This window comes from Mobula birostris, chromosome 23 (assembly GCF_030028105.1).
Source record: "Mobula birostris isolate sMobBir1 chromosome 23, sMobBir1.hap1, whole genome shotgun sequence".
Classification (NCBI taxonomy): Eukaryota; Metazoa; Chordata; class Chondrichthyes; order Myliobatiformes; family Myliobatidae; genus Mobula; species Mobula birostris.
Genome location: NC_092392.1, coordinates 5,452,153 through 5,474,638, shown reverse-complemented (window position 1 = coordinate 5,474,638; position 22,486 = coordinate 5,452,153). Strand labels below are relative to the sequence as shown.

Here is a 22,486-nt window from a genome sequence, read left to right as displayed (position 1 = left end):
TTGTGAAAAGAGTATTAAACATTGGACATCATCAAGTTTTCACCATAATTAGAAATAAAGAAAGCTTTAGAATGCCATAAAAAGGGTCAAGGGCAGGACTGCGACGGTGCAAGGGACAGAAGTGACAAATAGATGGGGCAGTGCAGATGAAGTAGGATGTTAAGAGGAAACAAAAGCTCGAAGAGCTGCAAATACAGAATAATATTTAGAATTGGCAGATGGATATTAGATATTTGAAATCAGAATTCTGGAATTATTATTAATCCAAAAATACTGAACTTGATGTTGAAGCTCAAAGTCAGGAGATAAGACAATGATCTTGAGCTTCACTAGACTTATGTAGGAGGTTGAGGAGACAGGCAGTTAGATCTAATGTCTCAGACTGATTCCATGCCTACATAGTACCCTTTAGGAGCAAAAAAAAAAAGTCCAATTACATGAGATGGGGTATATTTTTCATTCCTAAACACAAACACCAAACTAAAAATGTTACATTATTGATCCCCATTGGACTCTTGCTCAAAAAGTCTGCTTTTGTGTTTATAAACAGAATAGATACTGCAGATGCTAGAAATCCAGAACAACACATACAAAATGCTGGAGGAACTCAGCAGGTCAGGCATCATCTATGGAAAGGCATAAACAGTCAACATTTTGGGCCAAGACCCTTCAGTCGGACTGGAAAGGAAGGAGAAAAAACACCACAACAAAAAGGTGGGCCGAGGAAATGGAAGACTAACTAGAAGGTGATAGGTGAAGCCGGATGGGTGGGAAAGGTAAAGGGGTAGAGAAGAAGTAACTTTATAGGAGAGGAGAGTGGACTATGGGAGAAAGAGAAGGGCAGGCACCAGGGGAGGTGATGGGAAGGTGAGAAGAGGTAAGAGGTCAGAGTGGAGAATAGAAGAGGGAAGGAGAAGGATAAACAAAAAAAAATCAATCGATTCCATTAGGTTGGAAGCTATCTTGACTGAAAACAAGCCATAAGCCAACATGTTAGAATGCGAATGGGGATAGAAATTAAAACGGTTGGCCACTGGGAAATTCTGCTTTTGGTGGATGGCACAGATACTCAACAAAGCAGTCCCCCAATTTATGTCGTGTTTCACCAATGTAGAGGAGTCTGCATTCAGAAGCACTAGATACAATGGACAACTCCAACAGATTTGCAGGTAAAGTGTTGCGTCACCTGGAAGGACTGTTTGGGGCCCTGAATGGACTTAAGGGAAGAGGTAAATGGGCAGGTGTATCATTTTTTTTACTTGCAGGGATATGAGCCCTCATATTGGTGGAGATGGATGAATAGACAAGGGAATCACGGAGGGAGTGATCCCTGTGGAAAGCAGAGAGTGGCGGGAGGAGGAGAGGTAAAGATATGTTTGGTGATAGAATCCCATTGAAAATGGCAGAGGTTGCAGAGAATGACATGTGGCCCACGGGGTAGTAAGTGAGGACAAGAGGAATGCTATCCCTGTTAATGCGATGGAAAAGTGAGGTGAGAATGGATGTCCAGAAAATGGAGATGCAGGTGAGGGATTACATCAATGGTTGAGGAAGGGACATCACTGATGTCCTGGAAAGAAAAGCCTCATTCTGGGAACAGATGCGGCAGAGACGAAGGAATTGAGAAAAGGAAATAGCATTTTTACAGGAGACAGGGTGACAAGAGGATAGTCATGATTGCCACGAGGATCAGTAGGTTTACACATGATGTCGGTAGACATTTTGTTTCCAGAGATGGAGACAGAGAGATTGAGAAAGGAGAGAGATATGTCAGAAATGGACCAAGTGAATTTAAGGGCTGGGTGGAAATTGGAGGTAAAGTAGATGAACTTGACGAACTCAGCACAAGTGCATGAAGTAGCATCAATGTAGTTGTTAATGTAGCAGAGGAATAATTGGGAGGCATTACCCATGAAGGCTTGGAACATGGACTGTTCGATGTACCAATGAAAAGGCAGGCATATTTGGGGCCCATATGGGTGCCCATGGCTACCCCTTGAGTCTTGAGGAAGTAAGAAGAGTTGAAGGAGAAATTGTTGGGTTTGAGGACCAGTTCTGCCAGATGGAGGAGGGTAGTGGTGGAGGGGAACTGAATGGGTCAGGACTTTTGTGTTTATTGAGAAATGACAAGATCAGCTTCAGTACACAGTCAAGTAGATTTTGGTTGTTCTTAGCCTAAATTCACAGATGAAAACTAAGCAGTTGAATGAGCTAAGAGTAGGTACCCTGGCCTCTGGCATTGTAAAAGTCAGTAACTTTGAGGTGAGCCTTTTAAATTTTGGTAAGTAACTGAATGTCCATTTTCTTTATATCTGCCCTTCAACTTGAATGAAGGGTTAAAACAGTTTTATTTTATACCAAACAAGCCCAGAATCTGAGTAAAATATCATGAAATCTGTCTGTTTGCTCATTTGGTCACAAGTTGTAACTAATGCACACATTTAAAAAAAAGTTGTAAAATATAAAATGAAGGCACGTTTACACATATTTTTGGTATTTCTGAGTAATTACTTAGCATCAGTTTTAAACTAAGTGAAATATTTGAAGGAAATGCATAATGTTAGTTACAACTGAACTATAATCACAATGTTGTGCTTCATGTAAGACTGACCATAATCCAATCACTTACTGAAATGACAAGGGTTTTGCTCCTTTCAGATATGAATAGTCCTGGTATTTAAACCCAGCATTATACTGTTTTTATTTTAAAGTAATTAAACATTGTTTACTTGCTTAAGTTTGTTCCTTTTGTAAAAAAAAAGTTGTGTGACTGACGCTACATGACAAAGAAAGAAATATAATCATGATTGTTTGTCAGTAGAGGAACTCTTACCTTTGGAGGGTGGAACGAGCCGTTAGTGGTTTTTCACCTGACCCATCATTACTTAATAATTCTATTGGAGATTTCTGTGGATTTTCCACTGGACTTTGATCATCATATCTCTTTATTGCACTCAGCTCAGGCTCACTCGCAGAGACAACAGAATTCAAATCTGAAGGGAATAACACTAAATTTAAAAGCAGTAAGTAGTGGAGATTAGAATATGTAGAATAAATAGTGGAGAAACAATCGAGGTGGTGTATTTGAATTTTGAACAAGAAAGCTTCGGATTGAGGTCTCAAAATAAAGAGATTACAATGCAAATTTAAAACACACTCCACTGGGTAATATATTGGAACAGACAGAAAAAAAATCATTTGACATCCTGGAAACAGTAGGAACAAAAGGGTCTTCTTCTAAGTGGCAAGCAATGATTGGTGAGGTTCCACAGGGATCAGTGCTGTGTCCCCACTATATATAACAAAAAGTGAACTAAGTTTAGCAATTTCATTCTACAGATAAAACAAGGCTGGCAAGAGTCTGATCTGTGAGGAGGAAGAAAAAATGCCTCCATATCATGTAGACGAGTTGGATGAGTGAGCAAACGCGTGTCAAATGCAGTACAATATAACTTAGTACCAGAAATAAAAAGAAATTATTTTGCAAATGATGAATGCTTGGAAAGTGGGAGGGGTGCATTAGGGAGACAAAAGGTTAAATGGTCTACTCATGCTCTTGTTATCTAGGTTTGAATGTTCGCGTTTCATAAGAGATTTCTATTTGGTAATTATTTCTCATCCATTATCCTGCACTCTCCAGTTATAAACACTGCAGGGTCATTGCTAAAACTTTAACAAATTCTTTAAGTGTGGATATTTCTATAATCATTTGATGATTGGTACAAACCTTCCTCCTGTTGTAGATCTTCAAACACCCCATTATCCTGCTCATTCACAGAAGCCACTTGTAGCACCTATGTTAATTACAAAAGTAAATTAAGATATTGTACTAAACTACCTGAAGAATAAGTATTAAAGACACAGAATCCCCTCAACTTCCTAACTACAGCTGATGAAACAGATTTTCAGGATTCTCTTGGGGCACTAGATGGAGTAAGCTGCATTTTGGCTTTGCTTCGTTCATAATTTCAATCTTTTCACCATCCTTTTACTATTTATATTAAAGTGTTTATAACACTTTTCTATGCTTGAACTTCGTTTTTTTAATAGCTGGCAATGAATACCAGAGGGAAAAAGCCACTAGCCGAAGGCAAGGAAGCCGGTAATGGAAATGGAAGGAAAGAAGGTGACTCTCAACAGCCTAAGTCGCAACTCACTTTGGAGGCTATGTCGAAGCTCCTGGATGATAAATTGTTAAAGGAGACTAGAAGCATTTAAGCGAGAAAGTGAAAAACAATAGCGGCAAATTTCCGAACTTGATGAAGCTGGCAGACAGAGAGACCACAAGCTAGATTTTGTTGGAAAATAAATTAACTTCAACCACTCAAACACTGGAACAGAATAAAGTTAAGATCATCGACCTGGAAAATTGCAGTCGTAGACAGAATTTGCGAATAATAAGACTCCGTGAAGACGTTGAGAATGGTGACCTTACTAAATTTTTTTCTCAATTTTTAATGGACGTGTTTGGTTCTGAAGTTTTTTCTACTTCCCCTATACTTGATCATGCTCACCAGGCTCTAAGAGCAAAACCCCCCAAAGAACTGAAACCTCAACCTGTTATACTCTGATTCCACTATATGCATAGCAAGGAGCATTTAATTCGAATTGCCTGTCGGAAAGGGGTTATTGAACACGGAGACCTCAAGTTTCATTTGGTCAAAGATTACAGTCCTGATGTTATGCAAGAAAGATCGCTTTTTAAACCGGTGATGTCTGAGCTCTATCAAAGAAAGTTCCAACCAGCTCTGCTATTTCCAGCTCACTTAAGGGTTGTTCTGCCTGATAAATCACGTAAGTGGTTTAAATCCGTGGTGAAGCTCATCAATTCCTTGAGGATCAACATTCGATCTCAGCTGTCAAATAAACTTACTGTTTCTTCATGTCTGTATTCATTTGATTTATAAGTTAATAACGAGTTCATAGATTTGGACTCTTAAAGTTTGAAGAATTTTTGCCCTTGGTTTGATAATACTCATACTTTGTTTTGGAGTATGGATATTTATCATGCTTTTATGTTAAAGTTCCTTTTTTTCCCCTCCCTTTATTATTTTATTATTTTCAATTGTTTTAGAAAATAATTTAAAAATCTGATTTGGTGATTGATTTTTTTCTTGAAATATTAATAAGATTGTATTGTTTCACTTTCCAAAATTTTGCCTTTCAAAATGTTTTGCAAATGGCTGTTTTTTTAACATTTGTTTGGTGTTTTTTATGGCATTTTTCTGTCAATGTTTTGACTGTGGGTGGTGTTTTGCATTCTTTTCAATTTTGGAGACTTGCCTTCAAGAAAGATGGGGGTAGGGAAGTGTCTAGATAGCCTTCTGGCTGTCTATTGGCCAGGTTTTGGGCTTTTGTGGGTGGGGGTGGGGCTATTTTTAGTTTAGTTTTTTCCATCTGAGCTGATCTGAAACTACACATATGTCTGAATTGTCGTGACTTCCGGTTCCTCTTTAAACCTTCTCCCTCTTCCTGATTCATGAGTTTCCTATGCAGTAAGGTTAGCCCTTTACATACCATATGGTCTATACAAGTACAATGAATAATATTATTAACTTTATTTCATGGAACATGAACGGTTTGAATCATCCGATTAAACGGAAGAAGATTTTTCAAGTTTTTCATAGATTGAATGCTCAGATTATCTTTGCCCAGGAAACTCATGTAAGGAAGGAGGATAATCAGTGCTTTTTTTTAGGTTTTGGAAAGGTAAAAAAAATTCATTCCAATTCACAGGCTAAGATGAAAGGAGTCTCTATTTTTATAGACTCCTCGATTTCATTTGCTCACTATGAAACAATTTCAGACCCGAATGGTAGATTTCTGTTAATTACTGGTTTACTTTATAACCAAAAAGTTGTTATGGTTAATATCTATGCACCAAATACTGATGATCCCGAATTCTTTTAAGCACTTATTTGCATCTCTTCCTAATTTAAATAAATATACATCGATGATGGGCGGAGATTTTAATTGTTGCTGGAATCCCTCGATGGACAGGTCTGCACCCAGTCAGGTACTTCCAAAAAAATCTGCTATTTTTATTAATTCCTTTTTAGTTGATTCCGGAATTTTAGAAGTTTGGAGGTTTTTACATCCTAATAATAAAGAGTTCTTATTCTTTTCTCATGTATATCATAATTACTCTAGAATTGATTACTTTTTTATTGACTCTTGATTAGTTTCGTCTGTTACTGCTTGTGAGCACAATGCAATTGCCATCTCTGATCATGCACCCCAAAACTATCAATCAAATTAACTGATGTAACTTTCAGTGCTAGACAATGGCAGTTCAATTCTACTCTGCTTCAGGACTTAAATTTTGTTAACTTTATTAAAGAACAAATTGCTTTTTTCTTCTCAACTAATTTTACGTAAGAAATTTCCAGTGGGATATTATGGGACACTTTTAAAGCATATATCCGTGGGCAAATTATTTCATATTCTGCTGGATTGAAGAAACGAATTAATAATGAAATACGTACATTGGTTGATAGGATTAAAGAAATTGATAAAAAAAAATACTGCTGCTCCTAATTTGAAGCTTTACAAAAAGAGAGTTGAACTTTAGATGCAACGTAGTTTGTTATTAACATCTGCAATTGAAAATCAATTACTAAAAACTAAGAGTCGATTTTGTATACATGGTGATAAATCAGGTAAGTTACTGGCCAACCAAATGAAAGCTGCTTCAGCTAAATGTCAGATTATTAAAGTTCGTAAACGGGATGGTACTTTGATGGTTGACCACGAAGAAAACAATAAATCTTTTCAAGAATTCTATTCCTTTTTAGACGAATTAGAATTTCCTGATGATTCTACCATAATGCATGAATTTTTAAGAAAATGGAATATTCTGAAATTACCACTTAATGAATGTTTAACATTAGATGCACCCATTACGGAAGAAGAAATAAAGTAAGCAATTTTGTCGATGAATTCTGGTAAAGCACTCGGCCTGGATGGGTATACGGTAGAATTTAAAAAATCTTTTTCAAGTCTACTTTCTCCCTGGTTATGTAGAATTTTTAAGGATGCCTTATTTGTAGGTAAATTACCACTATCTTTTTATGAAACATCTATTTCTTTAATTCCTAAAAAAGATAAAGACCCCACTGAATGTGCATCATATAGACCTATATCCTTGTTAAATGTGGACTCCAAATTTTTTTCCAAAATATTAGTAATTAGATTGGAAAATGTATTGCCACAAATTGTCTCTGACGACCAGACAGGATTTATTAAAATCGTTATTCATGTTTTAATTTTAGGAGGTTGATGAACATAGTATATATTTTTTCATCTAAAACTCCAGAAAGTGTTATTTCGCTTGACGCCGAGGAGGCGTTTGATAGAGTTGAATGGGAATATTTATTAAACATCCTTGAGAAATTCAATTTTAGCCCAAAATTCATATCTTGGATTAAATTGATATATCATACACCTTTGGCTTCTGTACTTACTAATAATCAGAGATCTTCCTTTTTTAGGCTTTTTTGAGGTACTAAACAGGGCTGTCCTTTAAGCCTTTTACTATTGGATATTGCCTTGGAGCCCTTAGCAATCGCTCTTCGTGATTCACCCAATAGATTTGGCATTACATATTATTATTTAATTATTGCTATATTTATACTATATTCTTGGTTGGTGCAACTGTAACGAAACCCAATTTCCCTCGGGATCAATAAAGTATGACTATGACTATTATTTGTGGGAATGGGATGCATAAGGTATCATTATACGCAGATGACCTGTTACTATATATCTCTAATCCAGAGAAATCCATCCCTGCAGTAATATTACTACTTGCTTAGTTTGGTAGTTTTTCGGGTTATAAATTTAATCTTAATAAGAATGAGCTTTTTCCATTAAATATGCAAGTTCCAATCTATAGACAATCACCATTTAGACTGGTTACTAAATATTTTACTTATTTGGATGTTAAAATTACTAAGAAGCATAAGGATCTATTTAAAGTTAACTTTTTACCCTTAACTGATCATGTTAAACACCTGTTTACTAAATGGTCCCCATTGTCCCTATCATTGATTGGTCGAATCAATGCTATTAAGATCTTTACTTTATTGTCGCCAAACAATTGATACTAGAGTGTACAATCATCACAGCGATATTTGATTCCGCACTTCGTGCTCCCCAGAGTACAAATTGATAGTAAATATTAAAAATTTAAATTATAAATCATAAATAGAAAAGGGAAAGTAAGGTAGTGCAAAAAAAACCGAGAGGCAGGTCCGGATATTTGGAGGGTACGGCCCAGATCCGGGTCAGGATCCATTCAGCAGTCTTATCACAGTTGGAAAGAAGCTGTTCCCAAATCTGGCCATACGGGTCTTCAAGCTCCTGAGCCTTCTCCTGGAGGGAAGAGGGACGAAAAGTGTGTCGGCTGGGTGGGTCGTGTCCTTGACTATCCTGGCAGCACTGCTCCAACAGCGTGCGGTGTAAAGTGAGTCCAAGGACAGAAGATTGGTTTGTGTGATTATTTTACCTAAATTTCTGTATCTATTTCAGGCGGTACCAATCTTCATCTCTAAATCCTTTTTTGATATTATTGATTCTAAAATTTCTTCATATATATGGCGGAATAAAAATCCTAGTTTAAGTAAGAAATATTTACAGAAATCAAAAAAGGATGGCGGTTTGGCATTGCCGAACTTTAGAATCTATTATTGGGCAATTAATACTCGATATCTAATGTTCTCGACACAAGATTTCGATGAAATTCAATGTCTAGGATGGGTGAACCTTGAGTTTGAGTCTGTACAGGGGTTCTCATTGGCTTCTATTTTAGGGGCTTCATTTCCCTTTGCACTTACTAAACTGAATAAACAAACAATTAATCCAATAATTAAACATACAATACAAATATGGTTTCAATTTTGTACATTTTTTGGATTGAATAAATTTATCCTATCAAGTCCTATTATATCCAATTTTTTCTTCCAACCATCCAGAACTGATCAAGCTTTTCTTATATGGAAAACGAAGGGAATAATATGTTTTTGTGATTTATTCATGGATAATTGTCTCATGTCCTTTGAACAGTTGTCTAATAAATATAATTTGCCTAGATCACATTTTTTTCAGATATTTACAGATTAGAAACTTTTCGAAAGTTATTTTACTTACTTTTCCAATATCACATGAAACTGAAATTACAGAAAATATTTTAGGTTTAAACTCCTATCAGAAGAGTTTAATATGAATTGTTTATGATTTAATTACAAAAATACGTTTAGGTATGTCTGATAAAATTAAGAATGAATGGGAAAGAGAACTTCAGGTATCTTTACCCATAGAGAAATGGGAGAATATACTCCAACTAGTTAACACTCCTTCAATGTGTGCTAGACACGCTTTGATACAATTTAAGGTGGTTCATAGGGCCCGTATTTCTAAGGATAAGTTAGCTCGTTTTTATGGTCATATAAATCCTGTCTGTGACAGATGTAATTCTGAGGTAGCTTCCTTGACACATATGTTCTGGTCTTGCCCTCTTTTGTAAAAATATTGGAAAGACATTTTTGATATTATTTCGGTAGTTTTGCGTATTGATTTACAACCTCATCCTATTAGTGCAATATTTGGACTACCAATAATAGACTTTAGTCATTTATCCCCTTCAGCTTGTCGTTTGATTGCATTTGTTACATTAATAGCCAGAAGATCCATTTTATTTAAATGGAAAGATTCTAATCCCCAACTACATTTCAATGGTTTTCCCAAACTATAACATGTTCAAATTTAGAAAAAATTAAGAGTGGTACCACTGATCGTTCAGTTAAATTTGAAGAAACTTGGGAGGCCATTTATTCAACATTTTCATATGATGTAAGCTGAGCTTGTCCGAATCCTTTTTAATAACTTTTTTGTTTGTGTATAGAGGAGTGGAGTTAATGACAAATAATAATCTTAACCGATGAAATATGGCAGCCCAGTCTTTGTTTTGTTTTGTTTTTAGTGTAGGGGGTAAAAACTTCTTTTTTGAATCTTTTTCATATTCAGTTATTAAGAGATTGGGAGGTTTAAACTAAATATGTTACTCGGAATCTGCTTCTGTGTACGTTAACTGTTATTAATGTAATCCCGATCTCTTTGTATCATTGTTATACTCATCAATTTGAAACTCAATAAAAAAAGATTGAAAAAGAAACAGGTTTTCACACCACACTTTGCATTATAACACACATTTCATTTGGAATTCAGATACCATAAATCAAAAATTAAACTCAACTTGTTCATTGATTTCCTTGGATTACAACTGCAAAAATTAGATTAGATTACAACTGCAAAGTATTCCCCACTTTGTAGTGTTTACCTCAGATCTGAGATGAATGTCTGAGGAATATTCATCCTTCAATCACAACTGCCATTTCTAAGGAAACAGCACAAAATCTGTATCCTATCTAAAAGAAACATGTTTAGGGTTTTAGTAAATGCCGCATTCAGTTTAGAAACTCTATCCCCTTCATTTATTCATCTTCAATAAATTTCAGGCTGGGATTTTAAACTAACAGAATTACACGTTTTACAAAAATACGGTTGTGACTTTAGAAAAAATAATGATATATTTCAATTACAATTAAGGACATCTGGTAAAAACAATTTGAGACCCAATTCTCTAGGTATTGGATTATATAAATGGCCTACTGGCTCATGACTTACAAAAAAAAACACTTACCAACTGGGCAAATGTGGTGACTTTCAATCTTTTGAATAATTCATCTCTTTTATATCTATAATCTATTGAAGATAAAGGAAATAAAATAGTTCAAGTATGAGAATTTAAGACAATTACATTACAAAATGTATACAGATTATACTTCCAAAGTCATTTTGTATGCACCACAGTGTTTAAAATGTACCAGATGGCATCTACAATCCAGATGTCATGCTGCTGGCAAATCTCTCAGCATCCTGGTCAATTCCTAAAAATTTGTTTTAACTGAGACAAAATGCTTTATCAATTACATTTCTAGTAATTAGACATATCAATGTTTTCAATCCACTTCTAATCATCTGTCAGCTTTGAGATCCATAAACCTCAATGACCCTTTTAAATATATTTACTGCCAACCTCTCAATTGAGTACAAACCTTGGGAACACATAGCAAACAAATGCTGTAAAATAAAGAGATAATTCTGAAAACTTCCAAGATACTTATAGAAAACATAATTCTTCCTCACAATTGGGTTTAGAAAATATTGAACCATTTAACAGACGAGACTCATAAAACATCAGTCTGTACAGCATAGGAAAAGGTCCTTTCACCCATTATGTCTGTGCTGACCATGATGCTAATCTAACTAATTGCATCAATCTGCACATGATCCACCTCTCTCGATTCCATGCTAGTTCACGTTGAAGTTTATTGTCTTTGGACTGTACATACATATATACAACAAAATGAAATAACCAGAGTGCACCCAAAATACATACATCACACTCAGAACATAACACAAAATATTACTACAACTAAGTTAACAAAATATAATTCAAAGTGCATGTGAAGTGTGCAGCACAGGTAAATAGTAAACCTCACTAACCTAGTGATGAGACCTTAGTGGTGGCAGGGTACCATTAGTCTCAGAGTCTAGCGGTTAGAAGCTGTTATCCAATTTAGCAATCCTAGTCCTGATGCTCTTACACCTCCTTCCTGATGGTAGAACGTTGAAGAGATCGTGGGATGGATGGTGGGGACCTTCAACAATACCTTGGGCTGCTTGCATTCAACGCTCCCAATAAATGTCACAAATAGAAGGGAGGGCGACCCCAGAGATAATCTCAGTGGCTTTTACTATACTCTGTAGGGTGTGTAGTTCAATGCTTTGCAGCTTCCATACCTAAATACCTCTTGAACATTGCTATTATATCTCCTTCTACTACCTCCCCTGTCAATGCATTCCAGGCACCTCAGACTCAGAATTTACAAAATAAAAGCAGATGTCTCTCGAACTTCCTTTAAAACTTTCCCTCTCTCACCTTAACCCTATACCATCTAGTATCTGACATTTTCACCTTAGGAAAAGGACTTTGATTATCTACCACATCTATTCATCACATAATTCTATATATTTCTAACAGGTTGCTTGTCAGCTCCCATCACGTGAAAGAAGGCAATTCAAGTTTGTCCAGATTTTCCTTATAGCTAATCCTCTCCAATCTGTCCTAGTAAACCTCATCTGTACCTTCTCTAAATCCTCACCCTCCACATCCTTCCTGTAACTATGGATCAGCCCTGATTTGTTCATTTTTTGTTTCAATAGATTCATGGGCACGTGGCCAAGTGGTTAAGGCATTGGACTAGCGACCTGAAGGTCGGGAGTTCGAGCCCCAGCCGAGGCAACATGTGTTGTGTCCTTCAGCGAGGCACTTAATCACACATTGCCCTGCGACGACACTGGTGCCAAGCTGTATGGGTCCTAATGCCCTTCCCTTGGACAACATTGGTGTCGTGGAGAGGGGAGACTTGCAGCATGAGCAACTGCTGGTCTTCCATACAACCTTGCCCAGGCCTGCGCCCTGGAGAGAGAAGACTTTCCAGGCGCAGATCCATAGTCTCACAAGACTAATGGATGCCTAAAAAGATTCCTTTGAATATACCACAGTCTATTCTTGCCTTATTTATACCAAGCCATGAAATACTTTAAATAACCTATCCCAAAAATGGATCCACGTAGAACTTCATCCAATTCTTGTGTCGGTTTACACATTGAATTCTGCTTAATTTAGGGCTTCACGGTCTAAACAATTGTCTTTACAAATCTCACCTTCATACAAATTAAAATAAATTTCACTGATCACATTTCACTTTAGTTCACCTGAGTGTATTATCACACCTTTAAAATTAAGCATTGTCTAACCACTTAAATTAATGAAAACTGAAGCAGCTAAGATTTCTCTTACCTTGGGCTTGCTTCTTGTCATTTTGTGATCCCTCTTGGCTGTTTGCTGACATATTTTGTTTTTTATTTTCAGATCAATCTTATATTAAAAATAACTTTCTACCTTTACTCTGCTAATAAACACCAAATTCAACGGTTTTATTTACACCAGCATCAGTTTTGGGACTTCCTACATTTGCTGAAATTGTACTCATCCACTCAAAATGACATTCTAAGTTTATACACACCCTTTTATATGCAATGCCTTTATCTTGTACAACTAAAGGGCCATTTATTTAAATCTATTCATGAAACACTCCGGTTACCTTCGACACAGTGAAGTACTGTGCTGACCAATGCAATTACCTGAACTAACAAAGCAGGCTATATCACTTATCCATGAGAAAATCTTGCAAATTTTCACAATCCATCTTCAATTCCTTTCATGAAAGGAAACTACTTGCACAAGTTTACAACTCGTAATAAATTACCTTTTGTAAAGCACCTGGGCATTCCACGGGAAGTTAAACAAAAAAGTTACTTAAAACTCCTAGAAATCAGAATTGATACTCATTTTGACAGATATGGTGCTGCCACAGTGTATCAAGCCTACTCAGAAAGAAATGGCTTTCTGAAAATTTTAAATGGGAATTTTCAATTTGTAAACAGCTACGTTACACAGTTAATGAATGAGTAACAGCATTAGGCATCCTACACATGCATACGTGTCCTCTATCACTCAATATCTTCCAAGAGGGCCACGACCTTGTCATACAATTTGGAGGCTTGTGTGCCTGAATGACCCAGAGAGCTATGTTGGCTGGAGCCAGGGCCTTGTGCTTGGCCTTGGTAGGGTCACCCATGCCAACAGGGCAAAGGGTAGAGGCCAGACTAAGAGTGGTCCACCAGCCCTCCAGGTATGGAGGTTCAACTCAGGTCTAACGAACTGGTCAGAAAAAAATTGTTATGGAAACAATAATGAGGAATCTACATCTCTGTGTGATTCTATTTCTGAGTCTCCACCTGAAATTTGCATAACTGACGGTGGTGAAAAGCACGATGAAGGGATCCTGAACCACACTTGGAGCACAATAGAGAAGATGACCAAAGACAGAGTTGGAGGACTTTCATGCTGTCCTAAACACCAGTAGCATAGACAGGTAGTAACTCTCACTCAATATAGCATTACTAGGGCCTAGATAGCAATTCATTTGATACATCATACAAAGTGAAAAATGATGTTTAGAATGTCATATAATTTCCTTTTCCCCATTGCATTTTAATGTGGTTATATTCATGTCCATATTTTGTAAAGCCACTGTACATTTTAACATGATAAGGAAGATACCTAATTCATTAGTTTGTAGTGTTTCTTGAATGCTCCTTGGCTTCCTCCTTGAACGAAGGCCTGCCCAATCTGTGACCTCATTAACTCTTAAATCCCCTCAAAATTCAAAAGTTTGGTAAATGGGATCCTGTATAGGTCTATGTTACACCTGTCTCCTTCTTTATTATTGTGAACTCCATGGAACAGTACCTTTTTCAACCCTCTTCGCTTTTTCTGACTGTCTTGGTAGTTCTTCTGGTGCACCTTTGGAATTTCTTCAACTTGTATCTATTTTCTGCCTGCTTTCACTTTTCCTAGTTCTGATGAAAGAATGTTGACTTGAAACATTAAATCTTCTTTTCTCGATCAGTGCTTCCTGATGTGCTGATTACTTACATTGTCTTCTATTTGGACATTCAATTTCTAGTAACTCTAGTTTTGTTTATTTTAAACAGGCTGTTATACCTTTTATTGCTACCATTTCTCCTCCCAGCTCATTCCTCCCTCTTCCCCTCCTCTCTCTCTTCACTGCATTTCACTTCCATTCCTATTTCTTTCCTCATTCCCCGGCATCCTCCTCACTCCTTTTCTCCTCTCTCCTGCAAATCATCTGTAATAATTAAATGGTAGTACTTCACATCTAGCAACTAGGGGTTGGCTCTGTACCCAATATCAAAGCTGCTGTAGGTAGAAGTGCCAGACGTCCAGTTGGGAAGACTGCTGAAAGAGATTTATATTACCTCACAGGGCAACAACAGGCCAGCAGCTCACAAGGAAACTTAAGAGTACCAGTTGGCTTACTCTAGCACAAATACTGTCTCTTGGATGAATCAGTTCAAGTCAGTCTGGGATTGCATCTTTGTAATCAGGTATTGAAGAAGAAGAAAGCCCTTAACTCCGAGTGGAGTCATTGGGACGTCATTGTGATGGCGTTTTTTTTTTTAAGCAGGCTTTCTTATTTTTATGAGGCTGAGTTGCTGGCTCGACGCTCAACCCATCACGGATGGAAAGCGTGCAAGGGAGCTGGCTGGATTTGAACTCGGGAGCCTTCGCTCCGAAGTCTGGCGCTGATGCCACTCCGCCACCAGCCGGCCAATCAGGTATTAGGTCATGAGAATTATGAGGGAAACACATCATCCGATGTTGTAAGGCAGCCAATTTCTTTTTAAACAGATGGTAAGTAATACAGGGCTATTGGCAACCTAGTCAAGCACATGTTCAAAACAATTAATATCAGAAGCTTGAAGTGAATGGTTTTGAAATATTCTCTGATATAATTGGATGGGCAAGATAAAGTTGCAGAACAGGAGCAATGTCTCTGATGGTTTTTATTTCTTAACTTTCCTACATAACACTAGTTTCTGCATGCATCAAAATAACCCAATAGCCATTTTAAGATTAGTTCCATTTTTCCATCCTCCACATTCCTATAAACCTCCTCCAGATTCTACCACTTACCTGCATACTAGGAGCAACTTACTATGGATAAGAATGCAAGTGTCCGTATATTAAATAGGACACATTGCAACCAAACAAGTCACTCAGTCCAAACCATTTTTGCTCCAATGCAACCTCATTTTCATTTTCCACATCTAGGTTTATCATGTTTCCTTCTCACATGCTTGGTCAGTCCCGTGCTCCCCCTTCCCCCTCCACCCCAAATGCAACCATATCTTTCACTTTAACTACTCCCTTTGGTAACAACTTCCACATTCTCACTATATCATATTGGTCATTTAATATTTTATACTTTAACTATTTCATACCTACAAAGAGCATTTTGAGGGAGGAGTGAAAACCATCACTTACTTCTTCTTAACTCTTCAATTTTCTCCATGTACTTTGAAAGGCTGTGTCCTACAAAATTAGAGAAGTTAAATAAATCATATGTTGAGATGATTATACTTTAGAGTCACCCACATCAAAATATTATTCACATAGATCAAGTATAAATACCAAATCACAACATTTGAGAATTTAACAGTAAAAGTCAAATAACAATTTGCTGGTGAATTGCTCGGCAGCAAAAAAGTGCAAAATGAAAGGTTTCACAGCAAAGGTATAAGTGCAATATTTTATTTCTTTGTAAAACTCTGCCTCTTTTCAAAGTTCTAGTTGAGCCCTATTAGTTGTTTAAGAGAAAGTTCTTGATAGTTAATAACTTATTTAACACTACCATCAAAATATGTACTTAGAAAGAATGCAACTAACCTCAGGAACCAAACCTGGCTTATGGTTCAGATTTGTTGTAGATGTAGCCCACTCAATCCAAAGGAGGAAACTTGAGCTTACTAACGTAACAGAACTTACAACTCTGATTCTGCTCCACCATTCAATAAAATAATGGGGAATCTTCTTGCATAAAATGGCTGCTGTTTGTGTTGAGAAGAACTCACTTTACAGTCAAATTCTGTAAACCCTAATAGCAACTTTATTTGCATTCCCGTTACTCACTTTGATCCACAGTCGATGTTTTGGGCAGAGACTTTTCATCAGGAACAGGGCCCTGGCCCAAAATATCAACTGTTTATTCCTCTCCATAGATGCTGCATGACCTGTCGATTTCCTCCAGCACTTTTTGTGTTAGATAGTTTTGGTGTAAAGGATAAAGAGAACAACCCCTTATGTGCGTAGACTGATTGGTCTGTAGCATTTATGTGAGGTACTCAGAAGATTGTTGTATTTCCCTGTGTCCTGATAATTACACTATCTTTTAAGCATGGAATCTCCTATGGATGCATTCCAAGTTCTCACATCTATCACAATGTAACACAGTAGGTGTGATCTTTTTTGTAGCCGAACTATTATAAGAAACGTTTTTCTAGCTAAAGTACCTCAAAGATCAACTTGCAATCCCCAATTATTTACCATCAATATGAATGACTTGGAGGAGTTAGCGTAAAAATTATCCAAGTTTGCCAATTATACAAAAAAGTAAGAGGGAACGCTGCCAAGAGGACATTTGTACTCTGCAGGAGATTCATATAGGGTGAGCTAAAATTTGGTAAATGGAGTTTAATGTGGGAAAGTGTGAAGTCATGCACTTCAGTGAGAGGAATCAAAGAGGAATAAATGAGTATGGTGTAGAAGGATCTAAATCTTATCATGCGTAAATAATAGTTAAGATCCAAGTATGGCAGCAGGTTCAGAAGCCAAATAACAGTGGCCTTTATTTCAGGCTGAACGGAGATTAAAAAGTGAAATATTGTTATAGTTGTATAGGATGTTGGTGACGCTCTACCTGGAGTACCATATACAGTTTTGGTCACCTTATAAAAGACACAACCACATTTGCTGGCAGTCCAGAAAAGATCCACTAGGATAATTCCTAGGATGAGGGTTAAAAAAAAAGGTTATACCTGTAGTCATTCTTTAGAAGAATGTGAGGCATACAAGATCCTGTAGGGCATGACAGAATAGGTGTTGGGATGTTTCCACCAGTGAGGAAGTCCTGAAGAGGTTAAATTCACAAAGGAAGGAGCTGTTGTTTAAATTTCTTCTTGCAATGGGCAGCAATCTCTGCCCCAGAGGGTTGTGCAGGTATTTAAGAGGGTGTTAGATACATTTCTGAAATACAGGTTTCCCCCGCCATCCAAAGGTAGAGCATTCCTATGAAACGGTTCGTAAGCCGGAATGTCGTAAAGCGAAGAAGCAATTACCATTTATTTATATGGGAAAATTTTGTGAGCGTTCGCAGACCCAAAAATAACCTACCAAATCATGCCAAATAACACATAAAACCTAAAATAACAGTAACATATAGTAAAAGCAGGAATGATATGATAAATACACAGCCTATATAAAGTAGAAATACTTTTCCACAATCATTGCTGGCACTGTTCTCTGTAGCGAAAACCTCGTGGAAGCGCTCTCGGCAGAAACACTCTCTCCAGTAACCTTTAAGCTATGAAGCTGCCAAATCATACCAAATAACACATAAAAATACACAGCCTATATAAAGTAGAAATAATGTATGGACAGTGTAGTATCACTTACTGGAATCGGGAAGACAGCTTGCCGAGCACACTGATGATGGTGTGTTAGGCTGAGTCGTCGGAGTTTGGGTGGTGCAGTGGCCCCCACCCTCCGGGCTGCCGACCGATACCGATCCGTGAAGAATGCAGGGGTACAGCGGTAGCCAGGAGGCACACAGCACATCTTTAAGAAAAAGCTGAATTAAACATGCTAATTAATTAGGTGCGCCCGGCACGTAATTGTCGGCCCAGATCAGAGGCGACGCAATCGGCAATCACCTCTGATCTGGGCCGACACTTACATGCCAGGCGGCACCTAATTAATTAGCATGTTTATTTCGGTTTTTTTCTTAAAGATGTGCTGGGTACCTCCCAGCTACCGCTGCATTCTCTGCAAATCGGTATGTGTCTGCGGCCTGGGGGTTGGGGTGGTGGGACACTGAGGTGTCATCTCATCGTCTTCTGTTTTCAGTAGGGTAGGCAGGTCATCTTCTCCTATGACTGCCCGCCTCGATGTCGAAGGTCGAGGTTCGTCGTCTGCTGTGGCTGATGTGGAAGGCTTGCTTGACTGCTGAGCCTCGCGCATTTTTAGATCATACAGTTCTTTGTAAGCACTCAAACCATCCTGCAAATATGCCCTAAACTGACGTACCCTTTCAAAATTAAAGTCATACTTTATCATTGCAGCGAAAATCTCACTTAGTTGCTTCACGTTCAGTTCCTGGACGATTTCGCTTTATACTTTATACTTTATTGTCGCCAAACAATTGGTACTAGAATGTACAATCATCACAGCGATATTTGATTCTGTGCTTCACGCACCCTGGATTACAAATATTAAATATTAAAGATATTAAAAATGGTTAAAATTATTAAAATTAAAAATTTAAATTATAAATCATAAATAGAAAATAGAAAAATGGGAAGTAAGGTAGTGCAAAAAAACCGAGAGGCAGGTCCGGATATTTGGAGGGTACGGTCCAGTCCGGGTCAGGATCCATTCAGCAGTCTTATCACAGTTGGAAAGAAGCCGTTCCCAGATCTGGCTGTACAAGTCTTCAAGCTCCTGAACCTTCTCCCGGAGGGAAGAGGGACGAAAAGTGTGTTGGCTGGGTGGGTCGTATCCTTTGATTATCCTGGCAGCACTGTTCCGACAGCGTGTGGTGTAAAGTCCAAGGATGGAAGATTGGTTTGTGTGATGTGCTGCGCCGTGTTCACAATCTTCTGCAGCTTCTTTCGGTCTTGGACAGGACAACTTCCATACTAGGTTGTGATGCTTTCTACGATGCATCTATAAAAATTAGTGAGGGTTTTCGGGGACACGCCAAATTTCTTTAGTTTTCTCAGGAAGTAAAGATGCTGGTGGGCCTTCTTGGCATTGAACTCTGCTTGGTTGGACCAAGTCAGGTCATTTGTGATATTGACCCCGAGGAACTTAAAGCTTTTGACCTGTTCAACTTGCGTACCACCGATGTAAATTGAGTCGTGTGGTCCGCTACTCCTTCTGAAGTCAACAACCAATTCCTTCATCTTGCTGACGTTGAGGGATAGGTTATTGTCTTTGCACCATGCCACCAGGTTCTTAATTTCCTCTCTGTACTCAAACTCATCATTACCTGAGATACGGCCTACAATTGTTGTGTCATCAGTAAACTTATATATTGAGTTTGATGGAAACTTGGCTACGCAGTCATGGGTGTACAGTGAGTACAGCAGGGGGCTGAGTACACAGCCTTGTGGGGCACCGGTGCTCAGAGTGATTGTAGAGGAGAGCTTGTCCCCTATTTTTACAGCCTGGGTCCTGTCTGTGAGGAAGTTGAAGATCCAGCTGCAGATCTGAATGCTAAGGCCCAGGTTCCGGAGCTTAGGAACCAGTTTATTTGGAATGATGGTATTAAAGGCAGAGCTGTAGTCAATGAAAAGGAGCCTTATGTATGTGTCTTTATTCTCCAGGTGTTCTAAGGAGGAATGTAGGGCCAGAGAGATGGCATCTGCCGTTGACCTGTTGCTCCGGTAGGCGAATTGCAAAGCGTCGAGGTTGACCGGTAGGCTGTGGTTGATGTGTGCCAAAACCAATCTCTCGAAGCACTTCATAGCAATTGATGTCAGATCCACAGGTCGATAGTCATTCAGGCATGCCACCTTGCTCTTCTTCGGCAATGGGATTATCGTTGCCTTCTTAAAACATGAGGGAATCTTAGACTGAAGCAAGGAGTTGAAGATGTCAGCAAACACTCCAGCTAGCTCACTTGCACAGGACCGGAGAACTAGTCCTGGGACACCATCTGGGCCCGTCGCCTTCCTTGGATTTATCTTCAGGAATGCCCTTCTAATGTCCTCCTCGGTGACGATGAATCTCGATGCCACCAGGTCCGGTTCATCCGGAGGGAGCGGGACGCTCCTCTTCTGTTCGAATCTTGCATAGAATACGTTAAGTTCGTCAGGAAGAGAAGCGCCACAGTTATTAATATTCTCAGCCTTTTCTTTGCGCTCAGTGATCTCATTTAGACCCTGCCATAGTCTACTGGTATCCTTTTGGTTAGCCTGGGCTTCCAACTTGGCTCGATATTGCCTCTTGGCGCCCTTAATGGCTTTCCGGAGTTCATGCCTGGATTCCGTGTAGTGACTGGTATCCCTGGACCTAAAAGCCGCAGCTCTAGCCTTTAAAAGGGACTTGACCTCATAATTCATCCAAGGTTTCCGGTTAGGGAATACCCGGATCGTCTTGCGAGACACACAGTTCTCCGTGCATTTCCAAATAAAGTCCATGACAGCTGAGGTATACTCATCGAGGTTAGCTGCCGAGTCCTTGAATACTAACCAGTCCACCGATTCAAAGCAGTCATGGAGGACCTCATCCGTTTCCTCCGTCCAACGCAACACTACTTTTGACACCGTGACCTCCCGCTTCAGTTTCTGTTTGTAAGCCAGGAGGAGGAGTACGGCCTGATGGCCCGATTTTCTGAAGTGAGGTCATGGGACGGAACGGTAGGCATCCTTGACTGCTGTGTAGCAGTGGTCAAGTATATTCGGGCCTCTAGTGGGGCAGGAGACATGTTGGTATAACTTTGGCAGTGCCTTTCTGAGGTTGGCTTGGTTAAAGTCCCCGGCTGTAATGAGCAAAGCCTACGGATACCTGGTCTCAAGTTCACTGATGTTGACATACAGTATGTTCAGAGCACACTCCACGTCCGCCTGTGGGGGGAATGTAGACCGCTGTCAGTATGACTGAGATGAATTCCCGTGGCAGATAGTAGGGACGACACTTCACCGACAGGTGTTCCAGGTCCGGGCTGCAGGAGCTTGTCAGTGCCACTGTGTCTGAGCACCACCCAGTGTTGATCAGTAGGCAGACACTGCCTACTTGTCTGAAGACGCCGTGCAGTCCATCTGATGGATCGAAAATCCCTCCGGTCGGATGGCACAGTCAGGGCTGGCAGGGAAGAGCCAGGTCTCGGTGAAACAGAATACACAGCAGTTCTGCATCTCCCTGCAGTAGCTGAGTCTCCCTTTAAGATCATCCACCTTGTTCTCTATAGCTTGCACATTAGCTAGTAGGATGGTGGGCATAGGGACCCTGAAGCCCCTCAGCTTCAACCTGACCAGCAGCCCAGCTCTTTTCCCACACTTCCTCAGTAAGTAGTGCATCTTTCCAGGTCTCCATCGATGCAGTGTGTTGTTGTTAGCTCTTTGATGTTGATGGACGCGTCCCGCAGGAATCGATTGGCCGGTCGAGTCCTCTTGCACTCCGGGTCGGGCCGAGTGATGGGGGAGGCTCCGCTGCCACTTCCAGCTGCCGGGGGCCCGGGACCCGGGCTGTCGATTGGGTCGGGCTCTGAAGCCGGGACTTAATCTCAGATGGCCGGGCTCCTGGCTGAAACAAGTCCTTAAGCTGAGTCACAGTTGCGGAGGCCTCCGCTCCAGTCGAGCCTCGGGCTCAATTTCCAAGGTCGGCGGCGGAGGCCACACTTCCGGCAACTGTGGATGGCCACCAACGGGGCTTTACAGTGGTCGCTCCGGGGAAGCGTCTGGGGCACCATGAGGTCTCTGCCGTCACTTCTGTGTGGTCATCTGCTCCGGAAAGATGCTGGTCGGAATGGGCCGTGTCTCCAAGCGCTCCGGCACGGTAGCAGTCGCCAGGTCTCCGGGAACGTGGTGCGCCTCGTTGGTCGGGTCCAGGTGTGGTCCGGAGTTTAAGAAGCAGTTCTGGCACGGTGGTCTCCAGCTCGGTCAGTAGCTTCACCAGAGTGTTGTTGATCTTTATCTTGCTAAATTGGAGGTT

At 39.5% G+C, this 22,486-nt stretch overlaps 1 protein-coding gene across 5 annotated transcripts in view; it reads right to left on the bottom strand.

Annotated features, from left to right (window-relative positions):
* The window catches only part of cep41 (centrosomal protein 41), a 69,630-nt gene that overhangs the window by 19,131 nt on the left and 28,013 nt on the right, over window positions 1-22,486 (bottom strand). For all 5 annotated transcript variants that reach the window (XM_072241399.1, XM_072241397.1, XM_072241400.1 and 2 more), the window contains exons 3-6: window positions 16,040-16,087; window positions 10,700-10,761; window positions 3,728-3,794; window positions 2,834-2,993 (exon numbers count right to left, since the gene is read on the bottom strand). In XM_072241399.1, the coding sequence (XP_072097500.1) occupies window positions 2,834-2,993; window positions 3,728-3,794; window positions 10,700-10,761; window positions 16,040-16,087 (337 nt within the window). The remainder of the gene's footprint in view (window positions 1-2,833; window positions 2,994-3,727; window positions 3,795-10,699; window positions 10,762-16,039; window positions 16,088-22,486) is intronic.